The 19,256-nt window shown below is 38.8% G+C and overlaps 1 protein-coding gene across 1 annotated transcript; it reads left to right on the top strand.

Moving 5' to 3' along the window:
- Positions 1–379: 379 nt before the first annotated feature.
- dcaf5 (ddb1 and cul4 associated factor 5) lies at positions 380–18,270 on the top strand. Its single transcript, XM_059352969.1, has 9 exons — positions 380–817; positions 2,011–2,154; positions 3,178–3,214; positions 3,374–3,513; positions 5,103–5,232; positions 7,794–8,007; positions 11,347–11,413; positions 14,227–14,354; positions 16,236–18,270. Exons 1-9 carry the CDS (start codon positions 610–612, stop codon positions 17,544–17,546), a joined length of 2,379 nt encoding a protein of 792 aa, XP_059208952.1. The 5' UTR covers positions 380–609; the 3' UTR covers positions 17,547–18,270.
- Positions 18,271–19,256: the final 986 nt, after the last annotated feature.

Raw genomic sequence — 19,256 nt, 5'->3', positions numbered from 1 at the left:
GACACTTGAAGTAACATTAATGCTTGTTAATTAATTGTGTGACTCTTATGTAGACACCTTCAAAATAAAGTGTTACCATATCTTGCTTAAGTCACAAAGGCATGTTAAAAAATTGCCTAAGTCATTTATTTCTCTTAAGTTACATAATTTACACACAGTGTTATCACTATGTCAATAGCCATCCTTTGTTACATCCTTTTTGAGTGAAATGGTCAATAAATGTCATATGTTACACTTTTGGTGAAGTTTTTTTGTGTTTCCTACAAAACTTGAAAAAATGACATAGGTGATTATTTTAACAGGGTGACGAAATGGACAAAATAGCCGAATACCTTCTAGTGTTAAAGTGAGTGTAGTCCTGGCTGGTGATGCTGGGTGACAGACAGGGGGAGAGAGAGATCCTCCACCGGAGCAGGAAGCTGCTGCTGGGACTACCGAGAAGACAGAGGAGGTACAAAACAACGTCGACATCAGCTGCAGCGGGGCTCCCACCATAATGTAGACCCAACAGAGCCACAACAACAGCCGTGTGCGCCACCTCTACCCGACAACCACGACTACATGTCGAGGCTGCAGTGGTGAAAAAGGAAAGCTAGGCCGTGGTTCAACATGAAGGAGCTGAAGGGCTGCGGTATGCGCTCCTCGGTGGGCTTTCTGTCCCGCAGAGAGCTGACTGGGCAGCCGCTCATGAAGGAGGAGTTCCAGCGGCGCAGGATGGCCGGCTGCACCAGCCTCTACAAGAAGGATATGCTCGGACACTTCGGCTGTGTCAACGCCATTGAGTTCTCCAACAACGGCGGGGAATGGCTTGTGTCCGGTAAGTTGACAAATGCCTTCTTTCCCCCCCGTGGCTGAGACTGTTTAATGTGTTAGCATGCTAACGCTAACTAGCCAGGCAGTCAGCTGAAACCCCTGTGGGGCTAGCCGATGCTAACTTAGCTTAGCTTGTCTAGCTAGCTGTGCTAACGTCAAACCCAAACAGCCAGCAGCTCAGCAGCTCAGCCCCGGACCTGCCCCATATGTCAGCCCGGGAGCTCGCCTCTCTGGCCGCCAAAGGGCTCGTTTATTACTCCCTGGCGGGTCTAATCATGGCTGCCTACTGAGAACCACAAAGCTATTTATGTCCTGGGAGGATTAAAAGACATCATCTGGCCTAGTATAACAACCTGAGGCTTACCGTTTGTTTTTATCTTACTTTGCACAATAGAGCTGCAGGTAACTTAATACATTCCAGTAGAGTTATAAGGGCTTGACTTATAGAAAAGTATGCATTTTTCTAGATTAAACTGCTCAACAGTACATAAAGGAGTTAAAACAGTTAGCACAATGGAGCATACACATTAAAGCTTTAATATTAACCCAAAAATAAAGCAACAGCATATCAATGACAGGGAACATTTTACTGCTACTACTTTTACTTGAAGTACATTTTGATTATACAAACAATGTTAAGTATTTACTTTATTTCAGTAAAGGATCTGAGTGCTTTTTTCATCACCGTGAATGTAATTTAGTCTCTGTATTTATTTATTCATTAGTTCATTCATTTACTTAGCCTAATCATTCATTATTATTGTTATCTAATGTATTATTGTGGTTTCTCTATTTGTCTCTTTGGGGGGATTTTGGTTGTATTTATTGCTTTTATTTTGATGTGTAATTCTATTTCTACCTTTTTTTGTATTAAGGTGTGATGTTTATTTGTTGTTGTTTTTTGTTTATGAAGATGTTGAGAAAAATTGTTAATTAAAACTAGTATTTCCTAAAAATACTGATGTAAAAAAGAAAAGAAAAGTGAAGCTGAATGGTTAAAATGTATATTATATTTATAGTTGCTTCCTTTTTGTTGAAAATTTCTGAAGAGTTTCACCTCAACGTTCTTTGAAGGGAACTTCAGTCTTTGGTTGTGAACACAGAGGGTTGTAAGCAAGTAAAGATGTTTGGAAACCATTGCTCCAGACTATACTGTGCAACTTTGTAAGTTAGTGTTTTGTCTTGTTGTGTCCTCAGGAGGAGATGACCGCCGGGTGCTCCTGTGGCACATGGAGCAAGCCATCCATGCTCGGTCGAAGCCTGTGAAACTGAAGGGCGAGCACCTGTCCAATATCTTCTGCCTGGCCTTTGACAGCACCAACAAAAAGGTCTTCTCTGGTGGTAAGAACAAGAGAAACTACATCTAGTCTCTGCTCTTTCACAATAAGAGGTTTTAATCCTCCTTCTTGTCCTTTGACCTGTATAGGTGCTTTTATGGCTTTTCACTGTAGGTTAAAGGTACATCTGATTATCCTTCTGAACCCCACAGCCCACCCTTACTTCAAAAAGCATGTTTTCTTTTTAAAAAATGCCAAAGTTACACCATTTATCACAGCCAGAAATAGAAAAAAACCCATATATCATCATCAGATTTTAAATTTCAGACAGTCCTTGAATGAATCATGTTTAACAAATGCTTCGATCAGGACAAGTAACCAAATCTAAGCTTAAAATCAAATGTTTGTAAAAAAAAAAAAAAAAAAAAAATTAAATATGGTATTATAACTGTTTTTCTGCACAGAAGAGCTCTTTGAGTTCTAGCCATGATGGTGTCGTTTCCATAGAGGTGCAGGAATTGAAAAATGAGGCCAGAGTGAGTAAAATGTGACGGAAGCAAAAAAAACTAGATCAGTGAGAAAACTTTGATGCACTTGGCGGCTTCAGTTTCTTCAGTTCCCATATAATTTAAAGGTTCTTCATTCTCAGAAGTGGATCAACTTAGAATTAGAGATAACTGTAAAAAAATATGCATATCTGAATGCAAATTGGACGAGAGGAATGGAAAATGGGAAAGTATGTCTTATTGTAGGTTTTACATCATCACAAAGCGAAATATTCAATAACATATTGAATACTTTTATGTTCATTTAAGTGCTTGTAGAAATGTTGTATTGTTTTGGAGGCATGTGGTTATGGCTGCTTACTGACCACTGTTGGGCTGCCATGCAAATAACTCATGTTGAAAGAATATTGATAATGGTGTAAAGATTAGATTAAAGATTTAGCTGGCACATAATTACCTAACCACACAATTTAAAACCTGCCTGAAGGTCGAGCTGGTTGTGCATCTCAACGCTGAGGTTGAAGATTAAAGCATGTATCCTTTGCACCGACCATTCTTCATGTTTGTTTATTGTTTTGCAGGAAACGACGAACAGGTGATTCTTCATGATGTGGAGAGGTACAGAAACTATACTCATAACTGTAGCATCAAAACATTTTTATATTCTTAAAGCCAGTATAAAAATCTCTTGGCTGTGCATTGATTAAAGCTTTAGTTAATGTACTTGCATTCACACCAACAAAACAAGTAATATTTGGATGTTTGTTGCTCCAACAGAAGGGAAACCCTGAACGTGTTCCTGCATATCGACGCTGTGTACAGTTTGTCTGTCAGCCCGGTCAATGACAACGTGTTTGCCAGCTCATCTGACGACGGGCGCGTTCTTATCTGGGACACCCGCGAGCCACCAAGTGCAGGTAAGTGGAGGAATTAATAGCATTATTTTAATTACTTTATGAAGGTAATGTAACTTATTGTATTAGATGCATTTTTGGCTACTTTTGTAACAAATGCTTTACCTGTAGATGTTTCTTCAGGTTTGTCACGTTTGTTGTTGTCAGCATTTTCACCAACCAACTGTACAAATATCTTCCCTGATTTCAGAAGGAAGATATCGTTGAATTTACAGCACAGAGAGACTTTCTTCTCAGTCAGGTGGCCAGTGTCAGGTTGCTTAGAGCAATGCACATTGATTTGATTGACTGAGGAGAGGCAGAGAAAATAAAAAAAAGAGAACCAATTAAAAAAAACAGCTACCAATTTGAGCGTTTCCTGTCAAATTAATGGAGTCTGTCTGGAGGTAGAGACAGCTCCTTGGAGGCTGATGATATGATGATAAAATAGATTTCTCAAAATTAAACAAATGTTAAATTAAAAAAAGCAATCCTACTTCTGCTGGTGTGGCACTTTTCTGACCTGTGTTAAAAAATGCCTTCCTGCACAGTTAAATGATGCAAATCAACTCAATGAATCCTATTCTCTATATAAAAGCTTTTTACTTAAAATAACATAATTGGGATTTAACCACTTTGTAATCATCATCGTGATTGTTAGTAACTGTATTTTAATGACATATTTTCTTGTTTATTGGAACTAATTAAAATTATGTCATTTATTTTGTAATTTAACTACATAACTATGTTACATGCAGCTAGTTACAATAATAATAACTTTATATCGTAATATCTTGTAATACCTTGCGATGCAATGTTTAACGTTTATGCAAGGCATGCAGAATTAAAGCAATTTTCAAAAAAACAACAACAAACTCAATAGGAGTCAGATAACTCCCGAAACACTTAGGATGATGATTTCATATACCGTACTCTGAAACTAAATACTGCTGTTGTGTGAGGTTCACAGTGAAATATGAAGTGGTTGAATAAAAAAAACATAAAATGAATAATAGTGTGGGTTCAGCCTACTACATTTCTTGCACTGGAGGATAATTGAATAAGAAAGGTGTTTAGTCTGGTAAAGATAACGTGAATCAGTTTGTAAAGTCAGCTAACTTGCATGTAAATGAACCTCTACGGTGATCTTAGTGATAATAAAAATACACAAACAGAGCTTGTCTTTGATGTTGTCTCTCTCTGGTCAGAATTTAAAAAGCTCTTCATAGACAGTCACGCTGCGTATTTTAAGGGACTCTGTTGGAGTGACAAGGGTGTACAGGTACCTCATGATGGGACTTAGTGAGACTTGTTGATAACTTAAAAAATGCAGTGGATCATCTTGCATGACGTCCACATCCTTCTATTTTTGAAGCCTTCCTTGTGACAGAGTTGGCCTAATAATACATTTAGCAGTAATCAGTCTTCCATGTCTGCCACCAGGCTTTTTATGTCTGGTACTGTAACATTTCTGCCATTATGTGGAGATATTTCAGTCTGGACCAAAGTGTCGGTCGGTCAGAACAATACTGTCACCCACAACAGCAGAAGTTGACCCAAGTGTTAATATTCATGTAGTCATACTTCATTAAAATCTCCCCTCTTTCCCGTAGAGCCGTTCTGCCTGGCCAGCTACCCCTCGGCCTTCCACAGCGTGATGTTTAACCCCGTGGAGCCCAGGCTGATCGCCACGGCCAACTCCAAGGAGGGAGTTGGATTATGGGACATCCGCAAGCCACGCAGGTGAGACATTTTTTCCAAGCTGCTAAACTTTTTATCTCATGACCCAGTTTTCAAGAGAAGAGTCAACTTTATGGATCCCTTTGGGGAAATCAGCTTTTTTGCAGCGTCACTGAAAGATATGTCAAGCATGTAAAAGAAGCACAGTGGAGGGAATGAAGTCAAAAGATAATAATCATTACAGTTAATAAAATAGTTAAAGCAAGTAGCAAAGTAAAGAAAATAATGTGTGATCAAGATTGGAATGATTCACAAATCCATCATGGTTTGTTTTCAATCTTATTGATTTTGACTTTGGACTGTCAGTCATTTTCTAATGGTCTTAGTTTTTGCCTGCATTCGTGTTTGTCCCGCTCATGTCCAGCAGGTGGCGCTGTTGTCTTACTGTTAAACTATTCAGCAGCAGTCAACTGCACAACTGTCAGTGCAAAAACCAAATGTTTATACCAATAAACTACTGTGAAAACACTTGGGCTGAGTGTGTGTTTACACATACTCAGGTTTGGTTAGGTTGTGGTTACAAGTGCACAAATGACGGCACTTCTAGTAAAAGTAAGCACTGAGTCATATCTCTCCCTCCACTGTTGGCTCGCTCTCTCTGCGGTGTGGGCATGTTTACTGTTTGAAATCCTCTCAATTCACTATTAAGTTGAAAAATAGCTTCTAGTTGAAGTGGATTTAATGAAGTACCTGTTTTGTTTTGTTTCGTCATTATAAATGAGTCTTGACAAGTCTCTCTACATAAATATTACATCATATCTTCTGTGTTAAGACAGTTATTGTGTCTATAAAGCTCTACAAGGCTTCAAAGTATTTAAAGAAACTGCAATATCAATATCCAGAAATAATGTTTTCCAGCTAAAGGGGGCATTTTAGTTCTGGTTCTGTTCTTTTTACAAATTAACCGAGAGGAATTAACTTGAAATTATACAGACTGACGGGCAACGCAATGAATGGGCAGTTTTGAACCCATGTGGTGAAATCAAATTATGGTGATATGCACTTTAATGGTTCTTGTGTGTATATTTATGTTCCTTGGTGTCACAAAAAGTATTATTGGACTACATGATGTGGTTAACTGGTAAAGACGGCACGAAAAGGAGCGACGCAACATTTTAAGTGGTTCAGTTGTTTGGTACCCACCAGGGTTTGATTGACAGCCCAAATGAAGCAGAGGGGCGAAACCAAACTTGAATAAAACTAGTCAGGTAGAACGTTTTGACTCGTCTTCAAATATTCAGTAATTCTCTTGCTCTATTGGGGATGTTTTTCATTTAGTTTGTTTACAGATCATGTTATTCGTACATGGATTCCTGCAAGTTTCTATATTTTATAGTGCGAAAATAATAATTGTAAAGTGAAAATAATAGTAAGGTTGCTCTATTGTTAATAACAAAGAAAGTTGGAGACACAATCACGGTGTCAATATGTTTGTTGGTTCAACAACATCCCCCATAATGTTGAAGTTTTCAGGTTCCATATTTTCTCACTAAGCAGATGACAAACCGATCCATCTCTGTTCTTTTATACCATGTGATTCAGTCATTTACCCCCACAAACATTTCCCTCTGAACTGCTTTTTTATTATGTTTATGTTCCACTTGAAATGTGAGTTTTCCTGCGAACTGTACATGTGAAGTAATAAAGTCTCAGTGGACACAAGTTTCAAGATATTAACATATGTCACATAATTAATAACCACAAATGATAAGCAGACTCATTGTATTGTTTCAAATCACAATCCTTGCTTAAAGATATATATATTAACAAGCTCCAAGACATAATGGACAGTTAGCTGGTCATTATTAATACACTGAGGAGAGGTGGTTTATTAACAATAATGACCCACTGGTTCTACATTATCCTGCTTGTTACACAGCTTCTTATTAAAGTAATCAACAATATAACACAGAATATTTATTAAGGAATGGCTTATTGATTTAAAAAAATATTTTATGGCTTCTTCTTAAATAAATAATTATTATAACAAATAATCCATTAGATTCTGTCCACAGCAACAGTCTGTAACTCATAACTTAAATCTTTATTAAATTTTTCAACTCCACATGTATGTAAACATCAAAGTTTACATATATATCCATGTTTTACATTCTATTGATGGAGCGGCTGAAAAAATCTGATATAACTGAAAAGAGAACAACAAAAAGAAAGAAAGTACAACAGTCGTGGCTACATGCGTCAATTCTTAAATTACACTGTATACAGATCCAATACAAAGAATATGAATAAGATATATTTCAACTATTCCTAACTGTGTCCCATCATGTCCACTTGTCCCATTTAGTCAAAAAGACATTTTCCTTCATTCTAAGTCTATCTGTCATTCTCTCCATGTTATGGACTTCTCTAATGATTTCTAACCATTCATTCACAGCTGGTGGCTCAACCTTATACCATCTTCTTGTTATTGTTTTTTTTACATGTCAAATGAGAAGACAAAAACAAAACCGTCTTAGCTCTTTTGTTGAGGCAGATAAAAAAAATTGGGTTGGTGCGACAAGTCTTACCCAGCTCCAATATGTTCTTTCCTTCTGTTCTCTCAGCTCCTTGCTGCGTTACGGAGGCAGCATGTCCCTGCAGAGCGCCATGAGTGTTCGCTTCAACAGCACCGGCACCCAGCTGCTGGCACTGCGGCGCCGCCTGCCACCCGTCCTCTACGAGCTGCACTCCCGCCTGCCCAGCTTCCAGTTCGACAACCAGGGCTACTTCAACTCCTGCACCATGAAGAGCTGCTGCTTCGCCGGGGACAAAGATCAGGTGGGTCATCAGGTCGCAAGAATCCTGAACTATACTAGTAACAGACTGGTGGAGATGATTGAAGCCTGGATAAAAAAGTAAAATATAACAGAAGATTGTACAAAATCAAAGTGAAAAACAATGGGAGCAGAACAGGAATGCATTTCCAATTTACGTGAGCCCCATTGTTGCCAAACACATCATCCACCTACATACAGGGAAATATATGTCTGTAATTTTCCGTTTCATGCACATGTGCAGCCATAAAAGCAACGTATTGCATATAATAAATTGTTCTCAAGGGTGTAATGTAGCTCCTGATACAACACAACAAACAGTGGAGACATTGTTTTATCTGACGCGGCGGTTGCTTGAATAAAAGGAGAATATTGGAAACATGTGGCACTAATAGAAATAAAAATAGAATATATTAGTTCCGTCTGTGAAATTGGGACTTTGCAGTGTTGGAGGAACACCAGAAGCTCCCGTACTCGGCCAACAGTCCTCCCGTTGGTCCTCCTCAGACATGACATCACCCTGCAGCCATGTTTATTATGGTAACATTATGCTCGGGTGTCACTGGAGCTCATAAAGACTTTAAAAAATGATCCTTTTCTACATGAGCCAAGCTTTTGAGCAAGACCATTGATCTGTGATTGATCGGTGGAGATTTCTTGATGATTTATTGTGCTTGAGAGTAGTTATATTAACATTTACCAGGTCTACATACCCAGTAGGCTCCAAAATTCTGAGACCACATTGAAAATCTTGAATATTTTCATGTTAACCTGGAAGCAATCTGATCAAATAATAATCAGATAATAAATCTGGTTATATTGGGTCACTGTGGCCAATGTTGTAAATCAGAAAAACGGACTGTTTTATAGCAATGCTGGATGTTTTCTCCTTTTTTGCACTGTTTTGATCAAGTTTTTCGATTTGTCAGGTATTTATCTTCCAAAGTTCGCCAATAACCTGTCGGGTTTTTTGTCTATGAACAGTATTGCTTAATTTTCTAGAAAATGTACAATAAAATTACTGACAAAGTGACCATTTTATGAAACAGAATACCCCACTCTCACTGCTCTTACTGTGAATTTGTGGGTGAGGAGCAACTGCCTACAGCTTTATTTTATAGGGGTTGTGAGAACCAGTTTGAGATCAAAACTTGAGATTTGCCTAAATCAAAAAGTAAACTTTAGGATCTTTATGTGAAATATGCCAGAGAGTGTAAATACAGGATGTGAATTTTAGTAGGACAGCACAGTTTAGAAGATAGGAGAAGAGGTGGTCAAAGAAACCACGACATGTAACAAATGTTCTGCTCGAGGTTTGACCAGACAACTTTGGTTGATGAAGCAATCATCTTGAGTCATTGCTCTCAAAATTAAGTAAATGGTAATAAACGTCCTCATATGTACCCAGAGCCACAGACAGCAGAGGATTTTCTCAGAATGATGTGAGAGCGGAGGTGAGGAGTGGCAAGTAACCACACAGAAATGATGGAAAGGGAAAAGGGAGGGAGTTCTGGGTGTGACATTCCTGCTTGACGTGTCCTCTGGGAACCTGAGGCGGAGCACACAGGTGTTCAGTTCATGAGCCCTGCAGCTACAAGGATATGAGTAACATGGTTTATCATCACCTCAGTGCACTTTATGCTGGTTTCTTTTGGATAAAGACTTGGATGATTGCTGTAATGCAGTGACTTGAGCAAGTCCCTGAAAATGTTCAAACCCAGACCCAGAGACCAGCAGAACATTTAAAGAAAGGAAATTGAAGACATTTGTTTAAATCACTGGCATAAATAAAACGGCACAAAAAGAATTCAAAACTTGACAGGCTGTCAGATATCCAGCAGCACAAGACAAGGCCTTAAAACAAATGTAAATTATTTAATAAAAATGTGCCTCCAGCTGGTAAAATAAAGCTCACAGACACTCCAATTAAATAGAAATGTGCAGAAAGAGAGAAGAAAAGAGCAGAGTATAAATAGTAAAGGAGGAAATATTTTAAGACAAAAAACATTCTGGTCCTTCACATAGTACACCTCACTGTTTGTATGTGGTTGCTGATGAGGTCCAATGGTCATTTCTATATAATATTATATTTATTATATTATATATAATATTAGTTGTGACAGTGACAGGCTGGCTTCTCTCACAGCCACTGACTGCCGCCAGGATTTGAACCTGGTACTTCTACCAGATATGGGCTGAAACGAGGCCTAGGTGATTATATAATTGTGATTAGCGATCGCAATAAATTTCAGGTTGATTACGGTGATCAGCTGTGAGCATATTTACTCATCAAACATGTCAGAAATGTGCGTGACAACAGCCAATCAGTCAGTCGAGTGGTGGGTATCATCTTCCACTTGTGAGTCTCATTGCAAAATGTGGTTCTGTATGCAGTAACTTTTGTGTCTTTATTATTTAATCAAACATAATCGGTCTCAGAACAGAATTTTCCACTTTGCAATCAAACAATGCTCCATTGCAAGTGAAATAAATGTGATGAGAAAAAGTATTTTTGTGGATAAAAAACTTTTGTTTTTGCTTTTGAATCCAAATTGTTTCTCTTGTTCTCCCGTCTACTGACAGTGGATGTTGCTCAACTGTCACTTTTGGGTCCAAAAAGATAGAAGAACTTTGGGGTTTGCTAACCACACTTTTGGATTGGGGTTATCATCAATGAATCTCCCAATTATTTTCTTGATTAATCAAGAAATAATTTGTTCTATTAAATGTCAGAAAATGGCGAAAAAATGTCCATCTCAGTTTAAGATATTCAGTTTAATATGATATAAAACAGCAAAAAGTAGGAAATCTCTATATTTAAGAGGCAAAAAGCACATTTTCTGCCCTTTTTTCCATGAAAAATTACTTAAAACATTAATCATATATGTAAATAGATTGTAATAATCTTTCTGTCAACTGACTAATCGATTACTAGACTAATCGTTGCAGCTCTATTTCTATCCCCTCTTGCTCCACATGTTGCTTTAAGACATATATATATATATATTCATGTGTGTATGTATGTAAGAGCCAAGCACATCCCCCCATTCCTGCTCTGTCAAAACTTACCTTAAGCGACAGCTTTAAGTGGAACCATCTGTTTAGCGAGTCTAATAACAGTTCAGACGAGGAGCAGGAGCTGCGTTCAGGTCAGACTGTCATGTCATGTCAGGAGCCTGTTTGATCCACATTATGAGACGGAGCGCTGCGATAAGATCTGCTGGTTCTCTGCCACATATTGACCCCCTCAGGGTTCGTCTCTGTGTGTGTATATTTGGAAAGTTTTGTCATAAGAAATGGAGCTGACTTAAATCTCTAAACATCCCTCTGTTTTTCTCTTCAGTACATCTTGTCTGGCTCTGATGACTTCAACCTCTACATGTGGAAAATCCCAAAGGACCCAGAAGCAGGTGAGTTACTGAAGACGTCTGCATATTTATGTGGGTGTATGCTTGATGTGTCAGCGGTGGTGCAAGAAGCATTCAGATCCCTCTCTGAAGAAAGTACATAATGTGTTATTTCCACTTTTTGAATTTCTATGATATTCTAATCTATTGAGATGTGCCTGTCCATGTTTAAATTTGCATCAAATTAAAAATATTCAAGGAAAGTACAATTGTCTCAAATTTGTACTTGAGTACATGTACTTAAATTCCATGGTTTACTTTCATGTTTGCATCTCCACATGACAGAAAATGTAAACATCTTGTTCCATTGGTGATATTTTCTTCTGTCCGCTCCACTAAATACTTTGTTTTCTTTTGTGTTTCTGATTATTTAAGTTCACACTGTTCATAGTGTAATCAGCGTATGTCAACAGATGCACTGCAGCTCACGCAGCTTGTTTAAAGGACACATTTTTGTCATCCAGCAAGGTTAGAGATTTCAGTGGCGTCAGTGTCGGAAAAACAAACCTGATTGACCTCCAGTCGCTGTAAGTTTCAGCCCCAGAAAGAATGATGGACGTCTCTGTGCTGTTTGCCAACGAGCGGCAGCCCAGACTGCGGTCTGCCCTCGGTTCATTCGCTCACAGTATTCTGTCCGGACAGAAGTAACTATCAGATATCCAATATCAAAGTTTCTCTCTTCTCCTAGTCTTATACCAAACAACTTCTCAAACAATTTCTCTTAAGACAAATTTCCAATGTCAGAATAAAATGAGTTTTGCTGTGGTGTTGTGAAACAAACTAGAATAAATAAAATAAAATAAAATAAAATAAAATAAAATAAAATTAAATAAATAAATAAATAAATGTAAGTAAATATATAAATAAAATTAGAAATATAATTTATGGTCAATTAAAGGCTAGACTAAAATGTCTGAATAAAAAAATTAAAGTATTGGACTAAATAAATAAATAAAGCTCAATTTAAAAATGTAAAGACAATAAATAATAAGAGTGATGAATAATTAAATAATGCTCAGTTAAAGGCCATTGTTAAATACAATAAAAAATAAGAATGGTGAATAATTTAATGAAGCTGAGTTAAAGGCCAGACTTAAAAGGTAAAATACAATAAATAAGATATATTAGAAATTATATTGTTAGAAATTATAAAATAAGTACAAATACAATTCATGTGTATGGATTATATTGATGACAAATAGACAAGATTTCAGTCAACATGTGACATCTTTTTTATCTTGTGTTTCTAGAGTAATGTTTTTATTCTGGACATGTAAGGCATAAAGAATCTTGTTGCTTTGCAAAGAGTGACCCTGAAAGATCCCCAGCCTTTAAAATATGTACAGTCGTTGACCTAAAACCCACATTGTCTTTAAATGTGTTTTCAGAGTTTAGTCTTTTAAGAGTCTTATCACATTCTTCTTATGCTTGGCAGGCAAAAGTTCAGTTTAAGTTCTTACTCGTCTCAAACTGCACCAAACTATTCTTAAGTTTGAATGTTTCCACCTGTCCAAACTGACTAAAGAAAGAAAAGTTAAATGCTCAAAAGTTTGAAATAACTGCTCCACATAGGTTTACTGTGAGCACACCTCAAGTCTAATTACTCTGGGAAGAAAATCCCAAAAATGCAACAATCCAAGAATGTGGTCGTTTGCAGCTCCGTAGCTCCACCTGACACTTTTATGGATTTTATTTTCCCAGGAGTTACTCACACTGAAAATATGTGCTCTGGGCCTATTTGGTGTCAGACTAATGGCATCTTATGAGGGTTACATTACTGCCGTATTTCACAGTCTGTATTTTCTTAATCATGTTGAATATTCTTCTTTGTATAGGCTGTTTTAATGAATCCTTGTCACAGACTTGTAGTTCTGTGACTCTGAGCTCGAGCAGAGCCGATGTGGCTTGTTTTAGACAGATTAGCCAAATGGTGGCTGGAAGATAAATAGAGCTTTTCTGTGTGGAATGTGCAATGATATGACTCTGCAGAAATACTCTGGAGTCTGCTTCCTTGAACAGTTAACTTTTATCAAAAATATGTAACATTATTACACATTATATTTACAATGTATAACATTGTTAAACAATTCTCTAAATGAACATAGAAAATAGACTAAATAAAATTAAAATAAAGACAGAAATAAGCATCAGTACTGTGCAGGGTTGCAAAGGGGTGGAACATTTTTGGTAAATTTCAGGTAAATATCCAGAAACTTTCCATGGGAAGTTAGAATTTTGGCATTTGACATCCATGCAAAATGAAGAAAAAAATAAACATTCAACAGATTTATTTCTATTTATTTGTAGATAGAACTTTATCAAGTTTAAATTATTTTATTGAACAATCAATTCTTTCAACAACAAAAACATGAATGTTGAATTAAATATTAACTTAAATTATTATTATTATTATTATTATTATTATTATTATTATAACCAATTATATTTACATTCCCCTAAGTCAAAATAAATAGATAAATACTACTGTATGTCTAGCATCAGTCAGTTTCTGACCATTTAAAAAAAGAAGAAATAAAAATAATTAGTTGAATGGTGCCTTATGTTAAGTATCTGTCAGTTAAATAAAGAATAAATAGTAAAAGTAAAAAAAAACGAAATAAACATCAGTTAATGTCCAGTATCTGTAAATTGCTGACCATTCAAATACAGAACTAAAAATATAAATTAAAAATAAAAAGCTTATATGACGCCATTTCCAAAACAAAACCAATACAGTAGATGCCAGTTTAAATGGACTCGTGTATTGTGTCTGTTTGTATCATATAAAACAAACCCACATAACGTTCTTCCTGCAGGAGGTCCTGGTCGTGTGGTGAACGGGGCTTTCATGGTCCTGAAGGGTCACCGCTCCATCGTCAACCAGGTCCGCTTCAACCCTCACACCTACATGATCTGCTCCTCCGGCGTGGAGAAAGTCATCAAGGTTAGTAAAGAAATATCACAGCTGTGTTTTAGAGAGAGAGGCGTAGGACTTGTGTGTGTTTTTATAGGCCTGAAGGTCAGTTACTGAGAGGTAAATCTTCTCTCCACTGCAGCGTCAGGATGATGGAGTGGTGGGAGAAATTGTTCTGAAAGTGGACAGACTAAATTTGAGTCTTTGTCCTCAGATTTTCAGACAGTAGACGTGCCCTTAAGTGAGACATTGATCTCCAGCGACACCACACAGTAACTGACTGAGCTCCGGCTTCCCTCTGCGGAGCGGGGAGTGAAAAAAGATGGATTTCCCCCTATTATTGACTGTCGTCTGTAACAGATGACGTTGAGCAGTGTTCATAAACTGGGTCATGGGAAGATATGAATGGTTCCACAGATAGAGTTTTTCTGAAACCAGACCCAGACTGTGATCGACTGCCAGGCTTTCACAAGGCATCGTAGGCTGGATCAAATACTGCAGGCTTCATAATAAAACGAGTAAATCAAGTATTATTGCTTTAGCTGCCACTGTAACCTTCATTAGGCTGCAACATACTTTCTATTTTTTTGTATTTTTTAGTCTTTTGACTTCTTTTTCTTCTGCTCAAGGTCTTTTTATTGTTGTTTAAAAGTCATATAAAAAGCAATAAAACACAGATGCAGTCAATTACACGTATTGACCTCAATGTGACAAAAACCACAAGTGAGACACAAAAAAGTTCAATAATTATAACATGAAAGAAGTTTTGCTTGTTGTACTTAACTTAGTGACATTTGGTTTTATCAGCCATCAGTTTTCAGTCACTGCATGTCTCTTAGTCTCAATCATAATAACCAGAGAAGAAATGGGGCCGATTGATTAGACTGTATCCTAGAGATAAAACAATATTTTGATATCATGAACATAGTGAACCAAATTGCCGTTATTATCAGTATTATTGCTAAAAATGTGCTGAAAATGTTCAAGTTGTGCCCGGGCTTGCAGCACTTTCGGTCTGCATGTTCTGCAGACAAGGTGACCATCTTTGTTTCCCTCAGCACTCTAATAAAAACCAAAACATGGCCACACTTCAGCTTTTGTCCTCTTAGAAGGCTGGAGCAATGTCACTTTGTTTTGCCATGTTTTCGTTGACAGAAAGCAAACCCAGAGTTGCATGCTGTTCCTCTCACTGGGACACTGTTGCTAACTTTGGTTTGTGCTGCACAGTATTTACCTTGAGTTTTTCAAAGTGCTGTAATGCTAATGCAATAATTTCATCACTTCTGTGTCTATATTTTTCTGTCCCAAATGATAACAAGATGCACAAAATATTTGATACTTTCCCATTCAAATACAAAGCAGCACAATGCTGCATCCACTGTATAATGTGCAAATATATTTTGTTAAAGTTTTATTTGTTAGCAAGCAACTCAATTGACACTAAAATACATTCAAATCTTCATTAATTGTGGTTTAATTAAGTAATTGACATGTCTAAAATGCTCTCTTATTATCTAAGTCTTAATTTGAATACACTTACTCCTCTTTAGGAGAACTTTATCAGGTTAATGTAATGAGAAAATGCAGTTTCTAATTGGTCCATACAGACGGTAAAAAAATAATAGGAGAAACCATTTACACAAAAGCATTTGCACAAGTGTAAGAAAGATTCAGCTTTTTCTTTGTCAGCGCAGAAACACAATCGCTCTGTTTTGCACATTTTACTGTACAGAGTGAAAGGTGATCCAGGTCCAGGTGTTCTGTAAGAAGAGGCTATCAATAATGGAAAATCTTTCTCTCCACCTCACATTTTCTCCATCTATTTTTCATCCTGTCATCCTGTCATTCTGCCTTCTTCCCTGTCTGACTTTATATCTTTCTCCTTCCACATTGTTTCTCCCTCCGTCTCAGGTGTGGAGTCCCTACCAGCAGCCAGAGAGTCTTGGTGATCTCGACGGCCGCGTTGAGGACAAGTCTCGTAGTCTCTACACCCACGAGGAGTACATCAGCCTGGTGCTGAACAGCGGCAGCGGGCTGTCCCACGACTACGTCAGCCAGTCCATCCAGGAGGACCCGCGCATGATGGCGTTCTTTGACTCACTGGTGCGTCGAGAGATCGAGGGTTGGAGCTCCGACTCTGACAGCGACCTGAGCGAGGAAGCCATCATGCAGCTGCACGCCCGGGGACGTCGCACCATAAGGGCCACGCCGACGCCCCCCACCGCCGTCTCTGCCGCCGGTCACCACAGCGACTCTGATAACTCGTCCTCCTCGTCTCTGGCTGGACCTGATGCTTCAGGAGGAGAAGAGCAAGCCGGGGCAGAGGTCGAGGAGCGGCCGAGGAGACGAGGCAGGCATCAGCGGCATCAGTCCGGCTTCCTCGTCAATGAGGACTCGGACTCGAGTGAGTTTTGGCTCGACCCCATGCCCCGGCCTCGCTCGCCAAGCCCCAGAGACAACTCCACGCTGTCCAGCCCCACCTCGTCTCCTTCGCTCCCCGTCGGAGCCTCCAGCTCCTCCACGTCCACTTCCAGCTCCAGCAGTGACGACGAGGAGCGGCGCAGCGCGGTGAGGCGGCGCAACGTCATGAGGCGGCGGCGCATGAATGTCGTCTCCCGAGCCGGGGACCGGCCCGAGTCTGTGCAGACTCTGTTTTCAGCCATCGACTCCTGCAGCTACCCATCGATTTCAATCGAAGACCTGTCTTCTTCCTCGTCGGGCGAGGTACAGAACTCTCTCCAGATCAAGGCTGGCGGTGCCAGAGACGAGGAAAAGTGTCTGAGCCCTTCTGACTTTGTGTGTCTGAGCCCAGTAATGTCCCCTGAGAGCCAAGAGAATGAGGAGGAGAGTGACAGGACTGAGCTGGAAAGACATCCAGCTGTGTCACTGGACGGACACAGGCCAGAAGCAAGAGCTGTTAGAGAGCCGGCTTTGGACAGCTCCGATAGCGGAGAGGCTTGTAGCAGCTCAGTGGCTTTAGACTGTACCTCTCCCAGCCGACACAGCCCCGGAGTGAACGGGCGACACTGGACTGTAGCACCTTATGTGAGGGAGAACCTCCCTGTCTCCTCAGAGTCGGAGGAAGAGACTGGCATTGCACCTGAAGACAGCAGGCCGCAGAGAGAAAAGGGCCTGGCACAGAGCGCTCTGAAACGGACTCATGTGGGATCAGAGGAAGGCGAGTCAGGCTCCTCGCCCTCAGAAAAGAAGTTAAAAACATGATGACATCTTTCTCATCCCGGAAAGTCATCATTTGTTAACAGACTTAATTTAGGAAGTGGGTTTTCTATAGGTTTTTACAACTCAGCTTTTTCATTTTGCGTCTTGCAGTCATGTGACATGTCATATGAACTTGCGCTGATTCTGAGCAGAAGACGTTAAGGAGCTAAAAAAAAAAAAGAAAGTGTTGTTAATTTTTTGTTTTTGAACAAATTAATACGACAATGTCATCGTTCTTTTGGTCAAACCAGAGATGACACTAAAAGGAAAATGTAAAACACAAGCTAAGTATTGTTGATAACAATGGTATTTTAAGTGAAACACATTTACTTTAATGCAGCATCGGTGTTTCTTTCTCATGCTTTGGTTGTTGCAGAAAGCTCCACCCAGGATTTGGAGCTCCTCCAGCCATAAAAAAAGGGTCTTATGGAGGACAAAAGCTTTGCAGCATTTTAATTTTCCACGGTTTCACACTGAGCATAAATCTGATTGGGCTTATTTTTATTTAGATTCTTGGCTCAGACTGCTTCGGGGTGTTTGAAGAATTGACTTTGTCTGTGTGAAATCTTAAAGAGTGCCATTTGTTTAAGCTGTGCATTGAAAATTATGCTTTCAGTGTCCCCACCGATTGTTTTTTGTCTCATTATCCAGCCGCTGGGTACCATTACAAGCCAAGGCTTGCTTTTGTTTTCTTGCAATAAAAGAATAATTTGTTCTCCAGCGACAATATGGCAACTTCTTCCTGGGGTGTCCCTGATTCACAAGAGAGTTTGATTGGTGAAGTGCTTACTTTATTCTCACACACCTCTGTCTGAAATGATGGAAACAAGTTTTTTACAGTAGATTGCTTAACCACCTACTGCTGACAGTCACCATGGCAACACAGCTTCTCCTCTCCTGTGAGAGAAATGTGTTGGGCTGGTCGTGACCTTCAGCAACTAATGTCAGCCAGAGTAGAATATTTTATTGACTGAACTAAAAGCTATCTTTGCTTTCATTAAGAGAATAGTTAAATCAGTTATTAGCACTCTGCCACGCTGAATAAAACATGAGAGTTAAAACCCTGATTCAGATATCAAGAAGAGGTCAAAGTTCAAAGTCTCGGGTCTCTGTAATAAATGCAGTTAATGCTGTTAGCAAAACAGGCTCACCACAAGGCCACATCTTGTTCTGGAGCTTTTCATCGTCTCACACAATCTTTTGCTCAGTTTTCATGGAGTTTTAAATGTGTTTATAACCGTCTAACTGTTGTATATCATTTGTCTAACTGTTTTGATGCACTTTCCCCCCTATAAGTAGTTCTACGAAAGTTCAGTTTCCTCAGATTACATTTAATGGAATATGACTGAGTTTGGAGAATTTCCTGTTACTCTTCTAACAGGTGCTACTTATTTTGTTTTGTAGCTTTTAAAAAGATTTTCATACATGGTCAGACTTATTGCACTTGACTATATTTTAAACTCAAAGTCAAAATCTCCCAAAATATTGGCAGTAATCCTCGTCTGATCTCTGAATAATGTTCAGCAACTGATTTCACTATCCTGTCCAGCAGGGACGCAGCCAAGATTTTAGACATACTGAGGAAATTCTGATCAGACTATATTTTCTATAAACATTATCGTTCTAAAGGCAGTTTGAAAGCCTATCTACACAGACAAACATTTTATTTTGGTGGCTAAATTGTGAATTCTTAATCAATGCATTTATTTTGCC

This window comes from Centropristis striata, chromosome 16 (assembly GCF_030273125.1).
Source record: "Centropristis striata isolate RG_2023a ecotype Rhode Island chromosome 16, C.striata_1.0, whole genome shotgun sequence".
Taxonomy (NCBI): domain Eukaryota; kingdom Metazoa; phylum Chordata; class Actinopteri; order Perciformes; family Serranidae; genus Centropristis; species Centropristis striata.
Note: the sequence above shows the minus strand (reverse complement) of the source record. Positions and strands in the feature narration are given on the sequence as shown.